This window comes from Molothrus ater, chromosome 4, assembly GCF_012460135.2.
Source record: "Molothrus ater isolate BHLD 08-10-18 breed brown headed cowbird chromosome 4, BPBGC_Mater_1.1, whole genome shotgun sequence".
In the NCBI taxonomy this organism is placed as follows: Eukaryota; Metazoa; Chordata; class Aves; order Passeriformes; family Icteridae; genus Molothrus; species Molothrus ater.
This window is the reverse complement of record NC_050481.2, coordinates 69,929,560-69,956,557: the sequence shown is the minus strand read 5'-3', so window position 1 is coordinate 69,956,557 and position 26,998 is coordinate 69,929,560. Positions and strand designations below refer to the sequence as shown.

At 52.5% G+C, this 26,998-nt stretch overlaps 2 protein-coding genes across 7 annotated transcripts in view; one reads left to right on the top strand and one right to left on the bottom strand.

The window, feature by feature from the left end:
- PTPRA (protein tyrosine phosphatase receptor type A) overlaps positions 1 to 16,288 on the bottom strand; it is a 127,428-nt gene extending 111,140 nt beyond the window's left edge. For both annotated transcript variants that reach the window (XM_036382238.2, XM_054514643.1), the window contains exon 1: positions 16,059 to 16,288. The gene's annotated coding sequence lies outside the window, so the exon portion shown is untranslated. The remainder of the gene's footprint in view (positions 1 to 16,058) is intronic.
- A 1,656-nt stretch (positions 16,289 to 17,944) lies between these two features.
- The window catches only part of MAVS (mitochondrial antiviral signaling protein), a 129,679-nt gene continuing 120,625 nt past the window's right edge, over positions 17,945 to 26,998 (top strand). For 2 of the 5 annotated variants that reach the window (XR_008508394.1, XR_008508393.1), the window contains exons 1-7: positions 18,215 to 18,421; positions 18,592 to 18,721; positions 18,832 to 19,012; positions 19,352 to 19,569; positions 19,928 to 20,501; positions 21,554 to 21,708; positions 22,125 to 23,745. Coding sequence is in view for 3 of the 5 variants with exons in the window: in XM_036382907.2 (XP_036238800.1) it covers positions 18,605 to 18,721; positions 18,832 to 19,012; positions 19,352 to 19,569; positions 19,928 to 20,501; positions 21,554 to 21,708; positions 22,125 to 22,772 (1,893 nt within the window). In the remaining 2 variants the exon portion in view is untranslated. Of the gene's footprint in view, positions 17,971 to 18,214; positions 18,422 to 18,461; positions 18,472 to 18,591; positions 18,722 to 18,831; positions 19,013 to 19,351; positions 19,570 to 19,927; positions 20,502 to 21,553; positions 21,709 to 22,124; positions 25,071 to 26,998 lie in introns of those variants that run through there. The other 3 variants (XM_036382907.2, XM_036382906.2, XM_036382909.2) reach the window with 3 other exon arrangements.

Sequence of the window (26,998 nt, the reverse complement as noted above, 5' to 3'; positions counted from 1 at the left end):
ATTCTGTGCTGGATGATCACAGAGGCCACTGCCACCAGGTGAGAGCTCCCTTCTCCTCCAAGCCCTCCCAGAACCAGCTGTGCCAGGCTCTGTGTCAGCCCCAGTGGGACACAGCTCTGCCAGGCCAGGCTGCTGTGCCAGAGCACGCCAGGGTAAGCAAGCTGAGCTGCCTTACTCACCACCAGACATGGTCCAACACGTGCAGGAAGGAGAGAACAGAAAAATCAACTCTCCAAAACAACACCAGCTCCATCTTACATCAGCTCACCCCTGCCATGAAACAACTCAGCAGCTCTTTGCACCTTCATTTCCTTTTGGCACCAGGGCACCCAAATTTGGACAAGACAGGGCTTGACCCCCCAGTTATTAAGCAGGAAGTAAGAATGTCAGGTGCAGATGTTAATGGTGAAAGAGGCACAGCTGACACTAAGGTGAAAGGAAGGTTGGAAGACAGGACTGAAAGAGTTTGCATTGGATATTAGGCAGAAATTATTCCCTGGGAGGGTGGAGAGGCACTGGCACGAGTTGTCCAGGCTGTCCCATCCCTGGAAGTGTCCAAGGCCAGGCTGAATGAGGCTTGGAGCAATCTGGTCTATGGAAGGTGTCCCTGCTTGTGGCAGGGGTTGGAATGGGATGGTCTTAAAGGATCCCAACCCAAACCATTCAGTGATTCTGTGACAAAACCACTGAGCTCAGCTCACAGCACTTGAAGTCAAAGATCACAAGGTTTCACAGCTTATTATCAAACATGGAAGTCCCTGCAGGATTCTAGGAAAAAAATTAAGTGCTGCTTCCTCAGCTGCCCATTACCTCAAGTGGGCTGAATGAGCCCCATTTCTGAGGGAATAAATCCCATTTGGACCAAGCAAAAGGGACTGGAGTGGGAAGTGGTCAGCATCCTTAGGCACATCAGACCTGTTCTCCAAGCAAGAGACTCCAGGCTTAGGGCATTTCAAAAGCCAGCATTTCTCAACAAGTGTGGAAGCACTGACTCCTCCTTTCATTTCACATCCATCCCCTTTTCCCTGGGGACAGCAGGCAGCCTGGTGTGCCACAATGGGAATAACCCCAGTCCCTCATCAGGCACCAAATCTGTGAGCAAGGCAGGCTTTGATAAATGGGAGGAGGGTGGGGAGTGAAGGAAGGTTCATGGAAGAGAGCTTGCAGAAGACAGGAATATTAAAGAGTTTCAACTCTGCAGCCAGGAAGCACTTAACAAATAGGCATCTTTGCACTCAAAGCTGCTAAAAAACAACCCTACCCAGAGGAAAGAAAAATAACAGATGTGAGAATTAAGTGGCCAAGTGTTTGGTGTATGATTTTGTCCACAAAGACCATTCAGGGGACAGGTTTTGGATGTTTGTGGCTTTTAGGCCAGGTTGGAGGGGCTTGGAGCAACCTGGTCTAGTGGAAAGTGTCCCTGATGGTTGGAATAGTTGGTCTTTAAGGTTTTTCCAACCTAAACCATTCCATGAACAGCAGCAACACTTGGGAGCTCTCTGGCACAAAGCTTCTGAGGTGCCTGTTCAACATGGCTGGGCTCTGACAAAATTCAGTACAAACAAAAAGGTTTTTCTCAAGTCATCATTTTTGTGTTGCTTCCAAAACTGAGACCTGCACGAGCTCAGTGTCTCCATCTGGCACATCTGCAGTGCTGGAGCTCAGGATGCTGCAATTCTGGGTGCCAGGGCATGGGGGGAGAAGGGAGAGTTTGGCAAGGCCAAACTCAAGAGTTTGAAGGCCAAGAAGGACGGAGGAGATAATCCAAAAAGTAATGAATTTAGCTCCAGAATAAGATGGACCAAAATTGCTCCCAAAAATAAATTCAAGTGGCTCTTAGTAGCAAGAACAGATCTAACCACCACATTCATTTTCAGTTCCTCTCCCCCAAACCATCATTCCCAATGATCCTCAGGCCTCTTGTTTCTCTCTGGAGGTAGATCCAAGGAGCTCTGCAACCTGGGGGTCAGATCCAGGATGGAAATGGCTGAGAATGTCTGAAGGGAGAACGTAGTCCAAATGTTTTGAAAGCTTTGGAGTGTTTTATTCAATGTTTTGACTGTTTCAAAGTAAAATCAGGGCCCAGCTTCTAAAATATATATGAAGTAAAACCATCAGCAATGGGAAAAATTTATTCTAATGTAACATCCAACAGCACAGTTTGACAGGGTCATTTGGAGCTGCACATCAAGTGGCCACAGGCACACTGGGATAGCCACAGATGCTTCAGAACTGGCTGAAGAGCCACAGGAGGGTCCCTGCAAGAGCTTCCTACAGGAAGGACACAAAATTCCATCCTGTCTTTGGCAAAATCCACTGTTACCCACCTGAGAGCTGGCCCAGGGATGGAACTTGGTAGCCCAAGTCCAAAGGTGGGTTTGTGCCACAGCACCTGCCAAGGCTTGACACAGGATTGGTTCTCCAAAACACCCACCAAAATTCATTAATCCAGTGGCTGAACTCTGAATCTCTCCAGGGCAGAGCCTGTGGGACCTTAAATAAGGATTTCAGTCAGGACAGGGAGAGACACAGAGGCCTGAGCTCTGCATTCCAGGTGCTCCCTTGGGAAGTGTGACAGCATCCCAAAGGAGCTGAGCTGCCATTTGTCACCTCCAGAGCAAAACAATCCTCCTGGGAGTGCCCTGTGCCAACAGCTCAGTCCTGCCAGAGAAGACAAAGCTCAAGGAATGCTTGAAGAGGTGTCACAGTCACATTTTCTGGAAAAATCCCTTTGCCCAGGATTTTTCTCCTGGGAAGCTGAGAAAGCTCAGAGAAAAAGGAAAACAATTCTTATCTCATTTGCTTCTCCTGTGTTGTGCCCACATGTGGAATGTGTTTGGAGATTGTTTACCCACAGGTGATTGTTTCATTGGATTCTGCTGGGAGTTGTTTTTGCTCTTTGGCCAATCAGTGCCAAGCTGTGTCAGGACTCTGGAGAGAGTCAGGAGTTTTCATTATTATCTTTTTAGCCTTGTGTAAGTATCCTTTCTGTATTCTTTAGTATAGTTTAGTATAGCATTCTTTAATATAATATAGTATCATAAAATAATAAATTTGCCTTCTGAGAACATGGAGTCAGATTCATCATTCCTGCCTTCATCTGGGGGGAACACAAATACAATAAAAAGGTCAGCAACAATTCCTGTAACAGGCAAAATGGAAAAAAAAAAAAAGTGGAAGTGGCAATTCTGTTCCTACCCATGGGCTTGGGATCTGATGGCAGGGCTGGGAGCCTGCCTGAAATCCATTTTGGAGGGGGGACATGGAATGCACTGCCACCACCATCAAGGGGCTGGAAGCAGCTGAAGTGGCACAGAAAGTGCTGGATGTGGGATGGGACCAGCCACAGACATGCTGAGCCTGGCAGAGGTGACCTTTCCATGCTGGATTGAACAGCCTGGAATAACAACGTGCACCTATGGAAACTGGTACTGCACTACCCCCCTGTCCTTCATTAGTTAATTACTGACATTTCTGCAACTCCACTGCCTTAATGAAGCAGCAGGGGAGGGAGAAATCAATATTAAATATAAAGAAGTTATCTCAGCTGGGCAGGGATACCTTCTCTGGCACAGGGCTTCAGGAACTCCAAGTTCCTTAAATCCATGGCACTTTTCTTGGCCTGTGGGGCACTGAACAGCCCAAAATGAATCCCCCTGCACACACACAGCATCGTGAGTTCTCTAAAAGGATGAATCCTTAAAAGCTTCAAAACACAATTTTAAAGATTCTCTCCCAAACTGAGTCAAATTGTAGAGAGAGATTTGGAGATTTGCACCCTTCAAACACAAGAGAAGCTGTGGCTGCCCCTGGATCCCTGGAAGTGCCCAAGGCCAGGTTGGACAGAACTTGGAGCAACCTGGGATGGTGGAAGGTGTCCCTGCCCATGGCAGGGGTTGGAACCAGATGGTTTTTAGGGTCCCTTCCAACCCAAACCATTCCATGATTCAATGATTTTATGAAACTCTGGCATTCTGGGCAGCAAAAGGCAGGAACTTGTTTTGTGCAGCAGAGACAGTTTAAACTGATTGAACTCCAAGACTGGTGTTCTGGTCTGCTGTCATGTCACCTCCAGTGAAGCCACAGCCACCAAGCCAGACCCCACCTCTCAAGGACCTCTTTCCACAGCAGCTAAACACACTCATCTCCAAAGATCCCACGCTGGGAACTCTGAATCCATCCTACAAAAATCAAACCATTCCAAATAACCCATGCCAAAGCAGCTGAGCGAGTATTGAGCAACTGCAAAGTTCCTGGCTTCCTTAAGACACTCATGATCTTGCAGTAACTTCAGAAAACCCCAGTGAATGGGTCAGTTCCTGGGTTGGGATGTGGGGGAGCTCAGTTTTCCCAGCACTGCTGAGGCTGTCCAGGAGCCCTGGCTGAAGTTTCCAGGCAGTTATCAACAAGTTCCTGCCTTTTGCTGCTGCCTAAGAATGCCAGAGTTTCACAGAATCACTGAATCATGGAATGGTTTGGGCTGGAAGGGACCCTAAAGAAGGGACCCATCTGGTTCCAGCCAGACCTGGTGTGGCTCATCCCTGAAGCACTTTTTCCCCTCAGGACTTTCCACCTCTCCCATCCCCTTGTGCACAGAGTTAGTTCCTCATTCTCTCTCCACAAACAAGAGCAATTGGCAGAGCACAAATTCAGTTTCTCAGCCCTGAAGTTCAAAAGAGGGGTTTGTTCAGTGCCTGGGTTTCCTGGCTTTGCTCCAAGGGGGTTGGAGAGGGAATGGAAATGATGTTTTGGGAGATCCTAACTGCACATGGAGTAATTCCCCAGGGCAAGGCAGGCTCCAAGATCTGCCAGCATCCAGCCTACAATTCCTCTTGCACTTGGGACTGAACCTTTATCAAAAATGATAAGCAGAAATGACCTGGGTGATGAGTGAAGGGCTTTGTTCACGTTTGCAGAGAACAAGAGCCATGAATCTCCTACCAGCTGCTGAGCTTGTGTCTCAACAAGCACGGATCTGCAGGACACTGAGCACCCTCAGACCCCCCTGATGTGGGCAATGGAGCTGGGGAAGGATCTGGAGCTCCAGGAGAGGCTGAGGGAGCTGGGCAGGGGCTCAGCCTGGAGCAAAGGAGGCTCAGGGGGGCCCTTGTGGCTCTGCACAGCTCCTGACAGGAGGGCACAGCCAGGGGGGGTCGGGCTCTGCTCCAGGGAACAGGGACAGGAGCAGAGGGAACGGCCTCAGGCTGGGCCAGGGGAGCTTTAGATTGGATATTTGGGGAAATTTCATCATGGAAAGGGTGATCAGGCATTGGCACAGCTGCCCAGGGCAGTGATGGAGTCCCCATCCCTGGAGGGATTTAGAAGCCATGTGGATGTGGCACTTGGGGACATGGGCAGTGGTGGCCTTGGCAGTGCTGGGGGAATGGTTGGACTGGATGATCTCAGAGGGCTTTTCCAACCCAAACAATTCCATGATTCTCTGATACACAGAGAATGGAGACCAAGCAGCACCTGGCAAGATCAGGTCCAGCAAAGTGGTTTAATAAACACTGACTTAAAGCTCCACCTAAACCACTCTGTGTGCTGGGCAGAGGGGCCCTGCAGGGAATGCAGCAGCTCTGGAAAGAGAAAAGAGCTTGCAGGGGATGCTGCTGGGGCTGCAGCCCCTCCATGCAGAAGGCACCACCCTCCCAGCACGTGCCAGCTCCCCTCAGCCTCTCCTGCAGCAGCATCAGATGCTCCATCCCATGCTGCTCACTCAGCTGTGCCACAGAGGAAACGGGGACTGAGGGCTCCCAGGTTCCCCTTTTCTGGCTGCAAACAGGATAAGCTCCAGCTGAGGATGTATCCTTTTAAAGCAGCTCCCTGCATTTCACAATTTATCTTCAAGTTTCTACAAGAAGAGGGCAACATATGGGAAGTTACATAAACTCAAACAACCCCTCCAGAATATCATGGGAAAAAAAAAGGCAAATACCTCTGCACAGGCACAGAAGTTGCTCTAAAACATTTTAAGGGAAGTGAGGAGTAAATCCATCATTATAGCAGGGATAAAACCTGGACACAAGAAGCAGTATCAGATACTCAGGTGCCTCCACAGCCTCTCCTGGGTGGATCAGATGTGTCACCTTTGTGGAAGATGCACCTGCAGCCCTGGCTGAGGGACATGAGGTCTCACAAGGACCCTCACAACAGCCACCAAGAGGGATTAAGACACTTGGAGACCCTCCAAAGCATCCTAAATGCTGGTGGATCCAAGCTCAGACAGCCACCAGGTTTGTCATCCTTTGAGGAGCCTCAGCTGAGGGAGGGATGAGAGATGAAAAACCATGATTGCACCTTTTATTTACCTCTCAGGAGAGCAGACATTCACCTTAGCCCTTCCACAGCTGCTTTTCTCTCTCAGCTAGCCTTTTCCTGTTCTATTATCCCTGGTTTTATTCATTTGGATGTTGGATTCTGGGAGGCCAGACCTGCACAGCCAGAGCTGAAGCACAGCCCTGGTTCAAGCACAAATGGCTGGGTCACAGATTTCACCTCCAAGTACCTGCTGGAGTCAAAAAATAACCCTCACACCACCACTGAAGGCCAAGACAGGTATAAAAAGATGAAAAATGAGCTGGCTGGATACAACTCCCTGGCAGAAGGCTGGAGCCAGGTGGGGATCAGACTCTGCTCCCAGGGAACAGGGACAGGACAGAAGGAAACAGCCTTAAGTTGCACCAGGGGAAGTTTAGATTGGATATAAGGGAGAATTTCTTCATGGAAAGGGTTATCAAGCACACTCCTAGATAAGATTAGAAAATAATTGAACCTCTCTAATCCCAGTCTCAGTATCTAAAGACAAGCTGCTGCCACCAAGTCACCCAAAGATGCCACCTGGCATTTTCACCCTGCCACCAGAACGAGGATGCAAATTCTGCACAGCAACTGGGATTAAAAACATCTATTTGCCTGTAGCCAAATAGGTTTAAAGTCTCCTCAAGAGAAAATCTCCAGGATTATCCATGCTTTCCAATTTATTATTCATTTCTAACTCATCTCCATTCATCTCTAATTCATCATTTAGGGGATGCTATGGAAGGGGTATGAAACTGCATGATTTGGACTAAAGTTGTACTTCTGAGCCTTTAAGAGTGGCCAGTTTGCAAGAGAGTGAAATCCAGAGGCTCTGAGACACACCATGTGTTCAACAACACTGGCAAACACATGTGAATATATTTATTTTCAAACACATCCACATGAGCTTGGCTTCTGGAACACGAGTGAGATGATTATCTGCTGGTGTGATAAAAACATGATTCAAATTGTAAAGCAGCAGGAAAAGTTTTTCATGCTGGCCTGCCACACAATATCACCAGAAAAATTTATGGTACCTCTGGAGCTGCAGGTCGAGAGCCAGGATATTCCTGTGCTGATCATGGTGCCTGGAATGGGAGGCTGTGCTTTCCTACAGTGCTGCTGGAATCTTTAGAAACCACTAAAATGCTTTTTTTAAAAAAAAAAAAATCACATACACACACACAAAAGCAAATCCTGTTCTTCTTATTTCCCCTTTACTCAGTGAGATTTATTTATTTGAGGGTTCCAGCCTTCTAGAAAGCTCTAACAGCATCAGGATTGGCAGATCTTCCCTTTTTGCTCCTGGTTTGGCTGAGCAGCCAGACCTGAGCTCCTTCCTGGCTTTTTTTGCCACCTATTTCCCTGCCTTGGTTGGTCATTTGTTCCTCCAGCCCTGTTGCTCCTGTCCCTGGTCCAGGGCTGGGTCTGCACTGGGTTTTTTGGGGATGGAGTGAGAGATGCCTGGCTGGAAACAAGCAGGGTGCAATCCCACTGGGGCCAGGAGCAGATTTCCTGGCTGCAGAACCCTCTGTGCCATGGAGCACAAGAGCACTGACTGACACAAATGAATCCTATCAGCCCTGAGGTTGTGATTGAAGTGTTTGAAATCCTCAGAGGAGGAACTGACACATTACCTCCAAAAATACAGGTGGAAAGCAAGGGATGGAGCTTAGACAATGGCAGGGATTTGTGGATCTGCTGCTTAATTGGCAAATTCACCACTGTGGCCTCTTGGAATGAGTCCAGAGGAGGCCACCAAGATGATCAGATCTGCCCTGAGGAAAGAGAGAGAACTGGGATTGCTCAGCCTGCAGAAGAAAAGGCTTTGGGATGACCTAACTGGGGCCTTCCAGGACCTGAAGGGAGCCTACAGGAAATATAAAAAAGAGACTGGAGCAAAGGAGAAGGGGAATGGCTCCCCACTGAAAGAGAGGAGGTTTACATTAGATATTAGGAAGAAATTCTTCCCTGTGAGGGGGCTGAGCCCTGGCACAGGGTGCCCAGAGAAGCTGTGGCTGCCCCTGGATCCCTGGAAGTGCCCAAGGATGGGGCTTGGAGCACCCTGGGATTGTGGAAAGTGTCCCTGCCCATGGGGGGGGGAATGAGATGATCTTCAAGGCTCCTTCCAACCAAACCATCCTGTGATTCTGTGATTCCATTACCAGCACTCCCAGAGGATGAGTGAGGATGGTTGGGTGTCACTTCTGGGGAGAACCTTCACAAATTCTCTTTTGGGCAGATGATCTCCAGCTCCCCAGGGAGGAGCATGTGAGCACAGACCCAGGGACACATCCAGCCCTCAGCAGTCACAGCAGGAATTGCTGCTCTCCTCAGCCCTGGAGCAAGGGCACCACTGCTGGGGTGGAGCCCAAAGGCAGCCAACCCCCCTGGGGTTTAGATCATCACAACAACCAGAGATTATTTCAAAACCTCATGGTATGGGAGGACAGTCATGCCAGGGGGGCTGGCTCAACCCCAGTGCTGATTGATTCACTGCTCATCCCTGGATCCAGCCTTCCTCTCACCTCTTACTTCATACACAAAACCTACAAGCTCCAACAGGCCAAACCCTGTTTTTTCAGACAGGTATGCTGCTGCAGCACCTCCACAATTGTCACAGACATCTTTTATGAAAAATCCTTTCTTTAGGATTTTTCCTCCTGAGAAGCTGAGAGGCCTCAGGAACAAAATGTAAATAATGGTTATCTGTTGCTGTAAAATGCAACAGGTGGATCTGTGATTAGCCCATGTTGGTTGTTTCTAATTAATGGCCAATCACAGTGAGCTGGCTCGGACAGAAAGTCAAGAGCCACAAGCCTTTGTTACCATTCTTTGTTTTTCTATTCTTAGCCAGCCTTCTGATGAAATCCTTTCTTCTATTCTTTTAGTATAGTTTTAATATAATATATATCATAAAATAATAAACCAAGCCTTCTGAAACATGCAGTCAGATCCTTGTCTCTTCCCTCATCCTGGGACCCCTGTGAACATGGTCACACACAATGAGCCTCTAACACACCTTTATTGATGGAATTTGGAGTGTCTTGGACCCCCAAATTATGAATCCAGGTCTTAAAACTCTCTGTCTAAGCAGCATCCATCAGCCAAGGTGTCTGGTGGTCAGGTATCAAGCCAATGAAAGCCCATTTTCTGCCAGCTGGCATTTCCAGGCTGGACATCTCCCATTTCCACTGCCTCCAGGACTCATCCTGAAGAGATGTCATGGCCTCAGTGCTCACAACCCCATCAGCAAACACTGAACCTGCTGAGAGACAGGCAGGGGAGAAGCAGCTTTGCCCTGGAATTCATCTCATGCTCCCTGGGGTAAAGCAGGAAGGATGCCCTGCACCTCCCCTTCTTCAGACATGCAGGGATTTGGGGCAGGGAAGGGATTTGGCTGGTTTCCCTTCCCTCCACAAAGGAAGGCAGAGCAGGGATGTCTTCCTGGAAGGACCAGAAAATAGCAGTGGATCGAGTCAGACTGCGGAGCAGGATGAGGAAATCCTCGTTATGGCAATAAAAAGGTCTCAAGTACTTGGCTGGGGTGCCAGGAATCCACCAACAGGCCAGGCTGGCTCAGAAGCAGCTTTTCACATCAGTGCACTGAGAACATTTCTGTTTATTTGTTCCTCAGCCTCAGCCAAGAAGGAAGGAGGTGCTGCTCCGTTCCCCCCCTCACCGCACTTGTCCTCAGCTCCCTGCAACAGCAGAAAGTTGGAAATCAGTGACACCTCCACCTCCTGCTCCCTCCTGCCACCCTGGAGTGTTTGGGCTCACAGACAGGTTTTAATTGTGCTTCAGATGGCATGGCATGACCTGACTCACGTGGGAAAGGCAGAGGTTACACTCTGTCTGCTCCTCTGAAGTCAGAGAACTCTTGTTTTCCATCCCAGGCCCAAATGAGTGCTAATTATTCCATGCAAAATGGAGTTGCTTCAACAGGAAGGAATTAGGACAACAAATTATTCTGGAATAAAGAGTCACTGCTGCCTAAGCAAGTGATCTGTTTGTTTGCACAGAGAATAAAAGGAGCTTTCTCAAGGCCAGGTTGGACAGGGCTTGGAGCAAACTGGGCTGGTGAGAGGTGTCCCTGCCCATGGCAGGGGGTTGGAAGGAGATGAGCTTTAAGGTCCCTTCCAACCCAAACCATTCCCTGATTCTCTAATTCCTCCATTTGGGAAAAAAAGTGTTGTCCCAATTTTAAAAAGATTTCCAAGCTCCACACCTGTTACTCATTCTCCCACAGGTCTTTTTGGGGACAAAAGTAGCCCCAATTTTAAAAAGATTTCCAAGCTCCATGCCTGTTACAGCAGACACCAGGATGTTCTGCATGACCAATATGCCAAAACCCAAGCCACACTCAGGTGTTTTGACTGCCACCATCAAAACTGCAGCTGCCACAAACACAGAGGTACCACATCAGCAAGCACAGGGTGCTGGGTTTGAAAGCTGTGGCTGATGCTTCCAGCCAGGAGAGCTCAGATTTGGGGCAGAGACAGAGGGAGGTGCAGGCACACACCCTCCTGCAGCCCAGAGGAGGATTTCCCTCCATGGAGACACAACCTCAAAGCTGCAGGACCTGTGGCTGTGGAGATGCATGATTGGAATGCTCTAGGATAGAACTGTTGGATCACAGCATGGTTTGGGTTGGGAGGGACCTTAAAATTCATCTCATTCCAACCCCCAGCCATGGGCAAGGACACCTTCCACCATCCCAGGGTGGCTCCAAGCCCTGTCCAGCCTGGCCTTGAACATTTCCAGGGATGGAGCAGCCACAGCTTCTCTGGGCACCCTGAGCCAGGGCCTCAGCACCCTCACAGGCAGGAATTTCTTTCTAATATCCCATCTAACCCACTCTCTGGCAGTGGGAAGCCATTCCCTGTGTCCTGTCCCTCCATCCCTTGTCCCAAGTCCCTCTGCAGCTCTCCTGGAGCCTCTCTTTAGACCATGGAAGAGGCTTTGAGGTCTCCCTGGAGCCTTTTCTTCTCCATGTGAGAGAAGCTCTCTCAGCCTGGCTCCAGAGCAGAGGGGCTCCAGCCCTTGGAGCATTTTTATTGCTTCTTCTGGAGTCACTTGAAGTTCTTGTTGGACCCAGCAGTCCCCACCATCACCTCCTCCCTGCACAACAGCACCCTTCCCAGAGGGGTTGCTGTACTACAAAACACCTCATGCTGCAGAAAAAACCCAGGTAAGGCCACGTGGAGCAGCTGTGGAAAGCAGCACCCCTCCCATGGGGAGCTCTAGGACCATGGTGGGAGCCTGGAGATGACATGAAAAACCTCCTAAAGGGGTCAGACAGACAAAAGAATGAATGAGCTGCCTCTTCACTGGTGCCTGGGCAGATGTTTGTGACAAGGACAACGTCCGTGGATCCCACACTGTGTTTCCCACACAGAGAAGTTTCAAGTGCTGACAGGTCCCACTGCTGACAGTCCAGCCACGTGAGCTGCATCAGAGAAAAAGAGTTTCCAGAGTATTTGGGAGTTTAATGAGCAGCAAACACTCGTGATGAAAGCCACTCAACCCACTTAAAAAAACTGGAGACACCAGGAAGAACAGGATTGCACCAGCCTCCAGCGATATCCAGGACCAGCTGCTCCAGAGGAAGATGCAAGAAATCATTCTGGACAGCTCAGGAATCACTTGCTTATCACTAAATCTCTTCCTAAGCCCTTCAGATAGTGATGAAGCACAATGGTTCATACCCTCTATATTAAATATTAATCCTCCCTAATGTGACTGCTGATGTTCTGGTTCTCCAGTTCGGATAACCACACACCCCATCCTTTTCCACCCCAAACCACAGGAACACACCACACAAAACCCAGCAGTGTTCTGTGATCCAGCCACAGCCTCCTTGGGCTCTGAGCCTTGAAGGAAACCAGCTGGATGCCACTGAAATCAGGGGGGAAAGAGTTAAAGAGCAGGAGATGAATCAGCCACCGCTCTCAAGGCGGACATTTCCCACCTCTCTGCTCAAGTGGCTCTTCCTGGCTGCAGCCTTTGGGGATGCCAGTGGACCTGCTTGCCTCCAAATGACTTCCACAGGGAGAGGAAAGGCCAGGGATTTGCTTTATTTCCAGAGGAAAATGAGATTTGTGAATGAGCCCAGAGAGCAGCTGCCAGGGATGACCCTGTCACACCAGGAGGGGAGGACCAGGCAGCAGCTGGGGCCACCCCTGACCCTATGGAAACCCTACAGGTGCCACCCCTGACCCTATGGAAACCCTACAGGTGTCACCCCTGACCCTATGGAAACCTACAGGTGCCACCCCTGACCCTATGGAAACCCTACAGGTGCCACCCCTGACCCTATGGAAACCCTACAGGTGCCACCCCTGACCCTATGGAAACCCTACAGGTGCCACCCCTGACCCTATGGAAACCTACAGGTGCCACCCCTGACCCTATGGAAACCCTACAGGTGCCACCCCTGATCCTATGGAAACCTACAGGTGCCCCCTGACCCTATGGAAACCTACAGGTGCCACCCCTGACCCTATGGAAACCCTACAGGTACCACCCCTGACCCTATGGAAACCCTACAGGTGCCACCCCTGACCCTATGGAAACCCTACAGGTACCACCCCTGACCCTATGGAAACCCTACAGGTGCCACCCCTGACCCTATGGAAACCTACAGGTGCCACCCCTGACCCTATGGAAGCACTCCAGGTGCCACCCCTGACCCTATGGAAACCTACAGGTGTCACTCCTGACCCTATGGAAACCCTACAGGTGCCACCCCTGACCCTATGGAAGCACTCCAGGTGCCACTCCTGACCCTATGGAAACCCTACAGGTGTCACTCCTGACCCTATGGAAACCCTACAGGTGCCACCCCTGACCCTATGGAAACCCTACAGGTGTCACTCCTGACCCTATGGAAACCCTACAGGTGCCACCCCTGACCCTATGGAAACCCTACAGGTGCCACCCCTGACCCTATGGAAGCACTCCAGGTGCCACCCCTGACCCTATGGAAGCACTCCAGGTGCCACTCCTGACCCTATGGAAGCACTCCAGCACTCCAGGTGCTCTGTCCCACAGAAAAGATTCCCCCCTACACTCCCCAGGGTTCTGAGGCATCACACAGAGCACAAGAGTGGTCAGCCAAGCACAGCAGAGGTCACACAGCCTCTGGATTGGGATCCACCACCCTGCTGGACACACAGAGGGTTGGAGCAGAACAGATGCAGGCTGGCAGCAGGAGGGACAGGGAGAGGGGGAATTCAGGCCCCTCATCCAGGAGGAGGTGGATGTTGGACATGGACCAGTAGCACAGAGGTGCAGTTATTTGTGAGGGATGTTTCAGGAAGGCAGGGCTGGCTCTCCTCAGTCCACAGCAGCACCAGCACCCTGGAAATGGGAAATATCTGTTCCAGCACCTCCCAGGATCCCCCCAACTGCTTTCACAGAATCCCAGAGCCATTCAGGCTGCAACAGCCCTCCAAGATCATCACAAGTCCAACCTGTGACCAATCCCCACCTTGTCACCAGAGCAGAGCACTGAGTGCCACATTCAGTTGTCCCTTGGACACCTCCAGGGACGATGACTCCAGCACCTTCAGCCAGCTGTAACCAACCAGTTGCTTTAACCAACTGTTTTAATAAAGATCAGGCAGAAGCTCTGGAGCTTCCCCCAGGAAGCTCTCCAACAGGATGGGAAGAAAGCTGTGGAATGGGAAGGTGGCAGTGCCCACTTTCTGCCCAGCACAAACACTGAGTCTCTGTCTCCCCAGCACCCCCAGGTCCCGGGGGATTTGGGGCTCCCTGTTCCCCAAAAAGCCTCTTCACCTGGCCACAGCAGAAGCCATCAGGGAGGTGACAGTGCCATCACCATCCCTGTGATCCCATTCCTCCTCCCAGAGCTCTACATCAAGCCTGGGAGTGGTGCTTTCCCAATCTCAGAGTTTGCATCTGATGCTCGACAGAGACAAATCCTCCCTGCAAACCTGGCTGCAGCCCCCCCCAGCACATCCTTCCCCTCCCTGCCACCGGCTGCTGCAGCAACAGGAATTTAAATAAAGATGAAAAACTCCTGTTGGGGCCACAGTTTTATTTCCTGTCGTTTCTAGAACTCCTTGTACAGGAGGGAAAAAAAATATTAAAAAAAAAAAATCCTTAAATATTTCCAAGCATCCTGCATGCTTGCAGCAAGCTCCCCCCCAGCCACGGGCAGGCAGAGGAGGGATGAGTAATTTTTTTTTTAGCATAAGACGCTGGGAGAGAGCGTCCTGTGAACGAGCTCAGTAAATTCCTGAGGCTCCCGGCAAGGACTCCACCACTCCTTGCGAAACTTCCCAGCTGGAATTGAAAAAGGCACAAAACATCGTTTGCTCTCCCTCGACAAACAGAGCTTGGGATTCCTTTCACGACAGTATTTGGATTTATTTTTTTTTTTAACGTCAGGCCATATTTAGCAGGAGGGAAAAAAAGCCTCCCTTCCTTCCTGTCACATTTTCCACCCTCGATGACATCCAAGATCAGAAACAAGCAAACGCTGGCCGAGGAGGGAGGAGGATGCAGCTCCCTGAGCGTGGGAGAGCCTGGAGAGGGGCAGGAGGGACATTCCCATTTGGGATTCCCGTCGGAGGGGACACACCCTTGGAGGAGGGGAAAGAGCCAGTGAGAAGGGGACAGAGCCCTGGAGGAAGGGACAGAGCCCTGGGGAAAGGGACAGAGCCCTCAGACCCCACAGCAAGGAGGGTGTCTCTTCTAATTCTCCACCCTAGAGCATCTCCTGGAGGGATGGCTCAGAGAGCAGCCAGGCCACAGGTCCCCAAGCTGGAATATTGGTCCCAAAAGAAGCTTTTGGCCACGTGGATCTGCCCAGGGGGATGTCAGGAGGGTTCCTCACAGAGCCTGATGGAGGTGTGCAGGGAGCCTGGCCATCCTGCAGCAGGGTGAGGATGGGGATGGGTGGTGGCAGGAGCTCGTGGTCATGGTGGCCCTGCCCTGCAGATGTTCTTTGGGTCTTGGAGTGGTGTCCACAGCTTGGACCCCCGTGTCCAACCCTGTGGGATGCTGCAGACCCACAGGTGGAAGTTCATAGAATCATGGAATGGTTTGGGTGGGAAGGGACCTTAAAGCTCATCTTGTTTCATCCCCTGCCATGGCAGGGACACTTTCCACTATCCCAGGATGCTCAGAGCCCCATCCAAGCTGGCATTAAACACTCCCAGGGATCCAGGGGCAGCCACAGCTTCTTTGAGCAACCTGTGCCAGGGCCTCCCCACTCGCCCAAGGAAGAATTCCTTCCTAACATCTAATCTAACCAATACTCTCTTTCAGTGTGAGGCTGTTCCCCCTTATCTTGTCACCCCAAGTCCTTGTAAAAAGTCTCTCTCTATTTTTCCTGCGTGCTCCCTTCAAGCACTGACAGACCCCCATTAGATCTCCCCGGATCCCTCTCTTCTCCAGGCTGGACAATCCCAATTTTCCCAGCCTTTCCTCGCAGGAGAGGAGCTGCTGCATCCCTCCCATCAACTCAGTGGCCTCCTCTGGACCCGCTCCAAGGGAGCAAATCCAAGATCCCCAGCCCGCGCTCACTTTTCGAAATCCCCATTCTCACCAACAAACAACACCTACAAATACACAAACACCAAACCCCAACTTCAGCGCCGGCGGGGTGGGGGTGCCCCAACTCCACGGACACGCCTGGATCGGGCCCCCCACCCCTTCCATCACCCCCAGGCCACCACAGCCACCCCGTGCCCACCGCCGGGGGTCACCTGCGGCCCCTCCCCGCTCACCTGCGGCCGCTGCTCCCTCACCGGCTCCCGCCCAAACGGCTCCGCTGCGAGGCCGCCTCGGCCGCCCGTAACCATGGACGGCGCAGCGGGGGAGGACGCGGGGGAAGGGGGATCGGGGGAAAAGGGGAGGGGGAGATGAGGGAAGGGGAAGGGGTGCGGGAAGCCCCCGCCGCCCCTCGGGGCTCTCCCGGCGCTCAACGGCGCCGCCGCCGCCGCCCGCCCGCTGCCGCCGCCATCGTGCGGCTCCGGCCCGGGGGCGTGGCCGGGGCGTGGCCATGGGCGTGGCCAGGCGGGCCCCCGGCGCGGGGCGGTGCTGCCCCCTGGTGGCGCGGAGGCGGCACTGCGCCCTCCCCGGTCCCGCTTCCCAAAATTCCGAAGTAGGAAAAATGAATTAATAAATAAATTAACTGACTAACTGAGTATTAACTAGGAAATTAATTACAAACAAAATGTTCTGGTGGGATACTACAGGAATTCCGGAGAGGGGCTCTTAGGAAGGAGCTGCGGAGACAGGACAAGGAGTAACGTGTATAAGTTGAAAGAGGAGGAATTTATGTTGGATACTCGGAGGAAATCTTTTGCTGTGACCATGGTGAGAACAGAACAGATTGCCCAGAGAAGTTGTAGATGCCCCAACGCTGGAAGTTTTCAAAGCCAGGTGGGATAAGGCCTTGAGCAACCTGGTTTAATGGGGGTTCACCCTGCCCCTGGCAGGGTGGCTTGGGATGATCTTTAAGAGTCCCTTCCAAACCTTTAACATTCTGTAATTCTATGATTCTATGATTCTATGATTCTATGATCATGATTGTACGATTCCGTGATTCTGTGAACATAAATTACTGGGTGCAACTGAGTGTTGTTTTTTTTTTTTTATGAGGTAAGTTTTGATCAGCAAAAAAGATCTCTTCTTAATTAGAAACAACCCAGAAATGTGATCCTTTTTATAATTTAGAATGAGAAAAGCTGGCTTCAATAAATTATTATTAGAGAATGGTTTGGGTGTGAAGGAACCTTAAAGACCATCTCATTCCAGCCCCTGCCATGGGCAGGGACAACTGTCCACTATCCCAGGTTGCTCCAAGCCCCATCACATGTGGCCTCGGACACTTCCAGGGATGAGGCTTTTCTGGACAAACTGTGCCAGTGCTCACATGAAAGGCCATGTTTGTCATATCCAGGTGGAATCCATCAGTTTCTGCCCTTTGCCTTGTGTCCCATTGCTGGGCACCATGGAACAGAGCCTGGAGCAGGTGACACAGGAACGTGTCCAGGTGGGCTTGGAACATCTCCAGAGAGGGAGGCTCCAGGGCCTCCCTGGGCAGCTCTTCCAGTGCTCTGCCACCCTCAACATAAAGAAATTCTTCCTCGTGTTGAGGTGGAACTTCTTCTGTTTTACTTTGTGGCCATTAGTCCTTGTCCTGTTGCTGGGCACTGCTGGAAAGAGTCTGGCACCATCCTGTGACACCCTGCTTGGAGATATTTTGATGGATTGATGAGATGGCCTCTCAAGTCTTCTCTTCTCCAGAGTGAACAGGTGAGTCTCCTCACAGGAGGGACACTCCTGTCCCTTCACACCCGCTGTCTCTGCTCCAGGATCTCCCTGTCCCCGCTCCAGGATCTCCCTGTCCCCTCTCCAGGATCTCTCTGTCCCCACTCCAGGATCTGTCCCCTCTCCAGTACCGCCCTGTCCCCGCTCCAGGATCTCCCGGTCCCCGCTCCAGGACCGCCCTGTCCCCTCTCCAGGATCTCCCTGTCCCCGCTGTCCCCAGAGACCCGGAACCGGACACACCCCCTGTCAATCACTACCTGTCAATCACCGTAACGGGCGTCCTCCACAGCCAATCAGCGGCGGACGCGACGCAAAGGGGGCGGGGCCATAGCGGGGCCGGGCGCGCGGCGGCGGCGGGCGCAGGTGAGGGGCCCTCAGGGGCCTTGAGGGCGGTAGGGAGGGGACACCGGGGCCGCAGCGACCCCCGCGGCCGCCACGGCCCCGGCCGCCACCGCCGGCCGCTCTGCCAGGGGGATCTGCGAGCGGAGAACCTCCCGGAGCTCCCCCGGGGGCTGAAGGTCGCGCTGAGGGCGGGGGGGCCCCCGCCGTGAGGGCGCCCAGAGCCACGTCGCGGCCTGCGGGTCGCTGTTCCCTGTGGGAAGGAGCCCTGTGCTTTCCCCTTTGGTTTTCCCATTGCTTATGCGGGATTCCCGCCGTGGCCTCTGGCGCTTGTCTTGGCCGTGCCGCTTGTTTTTCCCTGTCGGCTGTCGTGACCCTGCCGCCAGGCCGGCCCCCAACCCGCCGGCGGAATCCAAACATCCAAACAAGCAGAGTGGGAATAAACACGGCTTGGGCAGTGGTAGAAAGACGCGAGGTTTGTGGAAGTGAAGATGAGCGTTGAGCTTAAACCCAAACGAATTTTCTGTGCGTGATTTCCGACAGGATTTCCCCTGTCTCATCGCGGTGTCTGTGCCAGGGCACGGGTGCCTGCCCGAGCTTCTGGAGACAGCCTGAGGCTCACCCGCAGTCTCTGTCCCTCTGCAGGTGCTGAGCCACGATGGGTTTGGCTGAGGACAAAGTGTACACCCATATTACGAGAAACCTCAAGAAGTTCGGGGCTATCCGAGTGGCGTCGCTGGCCGATTCCCTGACCTGCCTGGTCGATTCTGACAGAGTAATTTCCTATTTTCCTGAGCTCTGCCAGGCTCCCTCCCTAATGGCAACATAGAGCTGACTTATCTCTAAGCCACACCCTCTCTTAGATACCCTGTGTGTTTTTCCTAGGATGAACTCCTCGCCCGGGAGGAGACAAGGGGCAACCAGGCAGCTGTCTTTAGGTTCTATCAGCACCTGAGGTGCCGGAAGGGCTGGGTGCAGGATCTCATCCAGGCACTGCACCACAACAACGCAGGGCACTTGGCTGATGAGCTGCAGGAAGTCTATGATACCTGGCAACGTCGACCTCGTATGTAGCCTCATCTGTCCTGGGTGTGTCCTGTGAGGTGCTGGAGATGGGGGCATGATGTTGTCTCTGTGCCTGCCTCAGTTTCCAGGGTGCTGGAGGTGTCTGTGATTGCCCCCAGGATGTCGTTCACTGTGGTGACGTGTCTGAGGATGATGGGTCCCTGTTTGAAGGTGCTTGGGTTGGTAGTGGGCTGAGGGAAGATGGAAGGATGATCAAAGGGCTGCTGTGGGCTTGGCTGATGTGGGGACAGAGCGGGGACACACACAGGGACACACACAGCCCCACACTTACCCTCTGCTTCCTCAGCTTTTCCCACAATGATCTGCTTGTCTCTTCCAGGTTCCTCAGCCCCTGTTGCTGACTCCTCCCTTCCCAGTGATGCCCATCCCAGTCCCTCCTCCATCAGTGCCCAGACACCACCCCGAGGGCCAAATCCTGCCCCGCTGGCTGGGCAGCCACGCCGAGACCTGGCCACTGGTGACCATCCCCCTGTACTGCCCAGTGCTGGCACCACCACGAGCACAGAGCTGGAGGCCAGACTGCCTGTGCAGGAATCGGTGAGCAGGGCACGTGTTGGATGGGGACACAAAGATCCCTTTTGGGCTTTTTGATTGGATATGGGGAGCCTGTGGTGGGGCCAGGCCCAGCCAAAGCAGCCCCTCACTGCTGATCTCTGCTGGTAGCTTACAGCTCATATATGGCCCTGTATCTGCTCCCTCTCCTGTCTCCCTCCATGGGGGAGTGCAGGGTCTGCTTTGCCTGTCCGGGCTTCTCTCTACAGCCCCCAACCCTTGGCTGGGTCCCAAAGAGAGACCCCAGACCCGCTTCATAACCAGCCTTATGGGGTCACTGGGACCACAGGGGTGTCCCAAACCCCCTCATCCCAGTGATTTAACACACCTCATTTCCTTCCAGCTCCCCAAAAAACTCCCGGAGCAAGAGAGTCCCCGGCCAGTTCCACCTGGGAGCAAAGTCCACGGCGGAGCGAGCGGCGGGCACAGCAGAGAGGGGAATCTCTCACACCCTGCCGGGGCTGTGCCAGTGACAGCAGCGACACCGGGGGTGGCCGTGTCCCCGGCCGTGTCCCCAGAGCAGGGCCGGGACTGGCTGAGCCGCCGGCCGGTGTGCGTGGACAATGGGTTTTTTGGGAACGCCAACCACCTGCACCGCGGCACACCCGGCCTGGCCCTGGGCAGGGCTGCTCCATCCAGGGATGCAGGCGCCACTCACAGCCCTGGGCAGCCCAGGAACGAGCCCGAAGAGAGCTCGGATATCTCCACAGAGTCACCACCAAGGCTGGAGGGGGCCACTCGTGGTGTGGAGCAGCAGCCCCCAAAGTCAGTGCCAAAAAAGCAGCCTGTGTCCAGCTCTGGGCAGGGTGAGCCCACGGGCAGCTTCGTGGATGTGCGCAGCCCCCTGCTCATCCAGGAGCAGTTTGATGTGGAGAAGAAGCGGGTTGGGATGCTGCCAGAGCACCCAGGGAGTGGAGGTGGGTTTCCCTCCTGGCAGAACCAGGCAGCCACTAAGGAGCAGGAGGTGCTGCTGAGAGCCCCTCACTGCAAGAAAGAAACTGGGATGCTGGAGTGTGTCCAGAGATGGGAATGGAGCTGGGAGGGCTCTAGAGCATAAGTGTGATGAGGAGCAGCTCAGAAAGCTGGGAGAGGTCAGTCTGGAAAAAAGGAGGTTTGGGAGAGGCCTTCTTGCTCTCTACAACTCCCTGACAGGAGGGTGGAGCAAGGTGGAGTTGGGCTCTTCTCCCAGGGAACAAGCAGCAGGATGAGAGGAAAATTGTTTCATGGGAGGTTTAGATTGCATAGTAGGGAAAATTTCTTTTTGGAAGAGGTTGTCAAGCACTGGAAAAAGCCATCCAGGCCACTGGTAGTCACCATCCCTGGAGGGATTTAGAAGGTGTTTAGATGTGGCATTTGGGGACATGGGTTAATGGTGGCCTTGGCAGTGCTGGGGGAATGGTTGGAATGATGGAATAGAATGGAATAGAATATTTTGTTTGGAAGGAGTCCACAAGGGTCATCTCATCCATCTGCATTTTAATTTTGGCAGTTTTTGGGGTGTGAAAGTTCTCCCCCTGGGTTGCAGAGATCTTTGTATGCATGTGGGGGAATTTTAGCATCTCCTACATCCCTCACCTTTGGGATCACAGAATCAGGATAAAGGCCTGTCCTCCACACCAGGGTCTTGGGGTGGGCAAAAAGACACCCAGCCCTCCCAGCCCTTTCCCCTCTGCCATGTGGGGTCAGCACCTCCTGGCTGGGAGGACAGGGAGTTTCAGGAGCCTTAAAAGCCTCTGTTTGCCTTGGTGCTCCCCAGCCCTTCAGCCCACCCTGCATGAGTTACCTGCAGCTGCAGGGACAGCTTGGGTGCCACAGCAGAGCCAGAGCACTGGGTCCTACTCCCTGTGCCACCCCCTCAGCTTGGGGACTGTCCTGTCACAGCTTCCTTGAGGAAGAGCAAATCAGCAAATTTGCTGAAAACCCACCTTTTAGGCCCCCTGGTTAACACATTTTATTTTCTCCCTGACAGGTGCTTCGATGGAAACAGCTACCCTGGGTGCTACCCCTGTGCCCAGAGCCACTTTCCCATCCCGTGACAGCTCTGTGAAGTCTCTTATGCAAGAGAAGAAGCTGCCCATTGGGAATACAGCCAGCAGCACCCCCTCTGTGCCAACCAAGGAGAAAGTAGGTGACCTTTCCTCTTGCCACTTGCATTTCACTCATGTCTTTGTGCACTCCCAGGAGATTTTCTGTTGCAGTGTCACACTGAGCTGGTGATGAGTTTATTCAGGATTTTTTTTTCCCCCACTGTGGTGTTCACATTATCCACATGCTGTATGGTGGAGCATGGGAAAAGGGAGCTCAGCTGTTGGGTTTTGTCTCCTTACCTTGCCAGTCAGTCTCCTGGCTTCCAGCTGCTTTTTTCCACTGCTCTCCTCACTGCCTGCCTCCCTCCTTCACCTCCCTGTTCCCTGTGACCCAGCCTTGTTGATGCAGCTGTGGGGACTGTGTCGAAGTGGCTTTGTGTGGGACCTGTGTGCCCAAGACCAGGCCATTGGGTGCTTCCCTTGACCCCCAGCCCCTCTCCTTGTCTCCTAAAGGTGCTCCCAGCCTCGGCAAACCCTGTCCTGGGCACAGCTGTGGTAGGTGGCTCTGAAGGCGTGGCTGGGAGATCAGCTTCCCGGGTGAGCTCTGTCACGAGCATCTGGGCACCTCAGAGTGATGAGGAGAGGGAAGAGGAGCTCAGCAAGCCAGGTGTCCTCATGTCCACGCCTCAGGGCAGCCCAGAGGTGGCCAGCAGATGCCCGAGCTCTCAGGAGCCCAGCAACCGCCATTCCACCCCCTCCAGCAGCCTTGGCCTCAGCAGCGACCCCATCCTGGTGAGCAGGGATAGCCTGAGCTCCGGAGCAGCACTGCCCAGAGTCTCCTCAGTTCCTGCAGGCCCCAGAGAAAAGGAGGCACCTGGAGCAAGCAGAGACTCCTGTCCTGCTCCAGGCTGGGACAGCAGCTCCCTGGGCACCCATGAGCTCCGCGTGGATCATCACCCCAGCGTCCAGCTCGGAGCCGGCACTGACGGAGTCACAGCCCTTGGAAGCTCCGTGAATTCCAGCTCTGGCAGTGCCACCAGCTCACCTCAGGCCAGAGCCCCAAAGGGGGACAGCAATGGCCTGTCCCTGCTGTACATCCTTCCAGCTGTTGGTGTCATTTCTGCCGTGGCGTTTGCCGTGTACGCCCGGCTGCGGAAATAGCGGATGGGACACCACGACCGTGCCACAGCCAGGGGGTTCCTCTGGCAACAGGATTTTGGCCAATGCATTTGAAGCCTGAAGAGTAGCAAAGGGCAGTAGGGGCGTTGTTAAATCTTTTTTCTGGAAGGTTCTGCTGGAAGAGGCCTTGGTACGTGATGCTGTTGGGTTTGGGTCCGTTCCCTCCCATTTCCCAGCCGTCTTCTTGGCTGTAGCCTTCTCTTTTTACACCTCTCAGGGAGAAGATCTCGCTCCAAAATGTTCCATTGAGTCAAAAAGAAAAGCACTTATGGTGATTCTCCATGTCTTGTTTGGTCCCAGGAAGCCTCAGGGAAACATCTACTGGTGATCCAAAGGTGACCTCCAGGTCCCTTTGTGCAATGCAGCCAGGAGAGGTGGTGCAGATATCCTGTAACAGCAGAGCTGATTTTCTCGGCTCTGCTCATCTTGGCTTGAAAATGTGCCCAAGGGTGGGTGCAGCAGCCTCCACTGGACGTCTCATGTTCAGTTTGCCTTACTTGGTGTCTCTGGCTCAGCTGCTCCTTCTGGGATTGGTTCATGTAGTACTGACCTTGGGGATAAACATGAGGGTCAGGAAAGAGCTGCATCTAATCAGCATTCTCAAGGATCAGCCTCATTTCACCCCCTCCAGGCAGGGAAAGGGGTTTCTGGTTTAAGAGGAATGTTTCTGGCAATGCCAACTTCAAGCAGACTTGGTCCCACAAAAGGTTGTTGGGTGTCTTTGATTTTTAGGCTGGATTTTTGGAGCTTGGTTGGAAGGTTAGATGGAGTTCCTGCCCTTCCTGATACCTGTTGCTCTGGGCCAGGGGTATAGGAACCTTCTGCCCAGGCTGGGACACAAACAGGATCAACTGTGCACTGCAGGGAGGCCATACCAGAGTCTGAGATGCTGCGGGGAGACCTTGGAGCACCTTCCAGTGTCCAAAGGGCTTGGAACAGCCTGGTCTTGGGGAAGGTGGGCAGAGGGCTGGGATGAGGTGCTCATTAATGGCCCTTCCAACCCCAACCATTCTGTGATTCTAAAATACAGCAAAGCAGGGAAGAAGCAACAGCCTGGAGTAATTACATTGCTCTAGTTTGCTCCAAGCCCCATTCAGCTTGGCCTTGAACTCTTCCAGGGATGGAGCAGCCACAGCTGCTCTGGACTACCTGTGTCAGTGCCTCACCACCCTCACAGGGAGGAATTTCTTCCCAGTATCCCATCTGTCCCTGCCCTCTGACAGTGGGAAGCCATTCCCCTTTGTGCTGTCACTCCAGGTCCTTGTCCAAAGTCCCTCTCCAGCTCTCTTGTAGCCCATTCAGGTACTGGAAGCTGCTGGAAGGTCTCTTCTGAGTGTTCTCTAGGCTGAACACTCCCAACTTGGCTCCAGAGCAGGGGGCTCAGTCCTGTGGCCTCACTCCAGCAGCTCCACACCCTTCTTATGTTGGGACACAGCACTGCAGGTGGGGTCTCACCTGAGCAGAGCAGAGGAGCAGAATCACTCCCCTTATCCCAGTAACTTATTCATCCTGAATGAGTTCCCAAAATCTGCTCTTCCTGGGAGCTCAGCCCATCATACCCAGAGCTTGGCCTGTGGTGGGAAAGGTCACTCAACCCTCAATGGCTGCTCCTCCCTCCCAATGGTTTCCTTCTGCCCAAAAACCCAAGAAGTGCCTCCATGAAACTAAGGACAGCCAATAGATGCAAGAGGGAGGTGTTGATGTGCTGTGTCAGGGCTGCTTTCCAGAAGAGCTTGAGGTGTTCATTCCTTCCTCAGTGCCTGGTGCTGAAGGGGGGAAGGGACAATCCTTTAAACACACTCCACCCCCTCTGCCAGGAGAGGGAATGTGGGGCTGCTCTTCCCATTAGAGATAAAATGGTTATCACTCCTTAATGGCAGGGACAGGAGGGGACTTGCCTTCTCCACACTTCCTGTAATTCAGGGCAGACCCATGAGATCCCAAACCAGCCTCATCCATACCAAGGCCCTCTTCTCTGATGCTTTACTTGCCTGTGAAATTCTTCCCATGTTTTTCCATACATTTAAGCAACAGCTTGTACGCTTTGCCTTTTCATGTTGGATTTCTCTTGTGAAACAGCTGGTTTGTCACCACCTCAGACTGGGGAATGCACACGTTCAGATTGCTGCTGTGAACTGCCAGGATTTTCACAGTTGTTACGAAGCACTTTAAAGCCTCATTGGCAGGAGATGGTGCAGGAGGGAGCTGTGTCCCAGCACATCTTGTACTAACAGGCTAAAAAGCCTTTTACTAACTATAATAAATTGGTTTGATGCTTCACACTTGCCTTGTTGTGATTTGTGGGATGAAGAGCAGGAGGTTGATGATGCTGTGGCTGGAGGCAATGCTCTGAAGGGCTCTGTTGGCAGTGACACTGGGAGGCTGAGGTGACAGGGTTCAGGGTTCCAGACCTCATTTTGGAGCAAGCACAGGAGCTGGTCCAGAGGATGCCCACCATGGCAGATCTTCCTGTTGGTGGTTGGATGATGCTGAGGATGAAAACAGGGAAGGTGGTTCCTGAGGCAGTGAAGAGCTGAGCTGCACAAGTCAGGATGTTGTCACCAAGGAGGAACTAGACTGTCACAGTTGAGATGGCCACGATACACAAGTCAGGATGTTGTCACCATGCAATTTCAGAAGGCTTTAAGCATACAGAGTAACACCATGGCATTGCAGAAGGCTGCAAGCATCTACCCTCCTTGTTCTTTAGCCCAACCTTTTACACCCCTCATGTTGATGCATTGCACCTGTGTGCTCTCTGTTCCCTGTATGATTGGTCAGTACAACTCAGCACTCCTTATTTTCAGTGCTGTTCACCTGCTTTTCACAGCTGTAGCCCATTGGGGATGAGGCTGGCCACAGCCCCACTCCTAATTACCACACACTGTGGTGCCTACACCAGACAAATTCTGGGAAGAGAAATGCACCAAGCATCTGCAAACTTGAAGGGTGAAACAGAGCCACAAGGAGCTTAGGCTGGGAGAGAAGGAAGTGGATGTAACCAGGTAGACACAGTGCACAGATGGGTGCTGAGCTTGGTACCCACTCAGGCCAGGGTGCTGCTTTATTCATTATCCAGGTTTTCTGCTTCAATTCTGTCCTGAGATCCTGCCCAGAAAATGGGCACCTTGTCCGTGCTGGGCCACCTTAGCCACTCTGGGTTCAGCTCTGGAGGTGCTGCTTCTCTTTCCTTGTGCCCTAAACAGCTCTGACCTGCAGAACAGAGGCACCAACATCCTTAAACCATGGCTCACCACTGTGTGCTGTTTGGGGACAAACAGGAATCTTTTGGGAAGGAACAGCCCTTTCCTGTGCCCTCTCCATGCTCCCAAGAGCTGTGTCCCAAATCTGAGAGACCCACAAGCTTCCCTCACTTTCTGCTCTCCAGCTGTTACAGCCCAGGTGTGTCAAACAGTCAGAGGGGTTGAAAATACTCAAGAGGCAGCTCAGCCAGTTCCTTTTTTACCCAAATGAAAGCAACGCTGCTCTGAATGAGATTATTTGTGTTCAGAGAGCTCATCCTTTATCTCCTGTCACTGCCAACCCCATTTATTCACTTCCTCTACTTACCCAACAGGATATTAAAATATACCAACTGAATTTGGCTGATCCCTTTGTCCCATTTTTCACTCTGACAACCAGAATTCAGCAAATTTTCATGGAAAAATTATCACACCTTTGTGGAATGTTGGTCGCTGATCCTTCAGGTATCGAATTAATGCCTGAGGATTGTGGTGAGCTGGGATTACCTCGGGGCAGGTGAGGAGCACCCTGGGTCACCCTGGGGCTGCAGTTCCACGCCTGGTGTGACAGACAATTAACATTCCACATGAGAATCTTCATCATTATGGCATCCTGTAGGCTGGGAATCTGTGTTTTCCTTTTGAATTTCCATCCTGTTGGTTGTTGCTTACACCCCTCTTCATGGTTGCCTCAATTTTTCCACCACCAGGGGTTTTCCTGCTGCGCTTGTTGATAAATGCAGGATCAGGATTTAAAAACAGGGATGTGTCCATATTAGAATTATGTTGGGATGTAAAGGAGAGCTGAGGATTTTAAGGTCTTAGCAGGGAATTCTTCCTTGTGAAGGTGGTGAGGCCCTGGAATGGATTTCCCAGAGAAGCCGTGGCTGCCCCGTGGATCCCTGGAAGTGTCCAAGGCCAGGTTGGACAGGGCTTGGAGCAACCTGGGAGAGTGGAAGGTGTCCC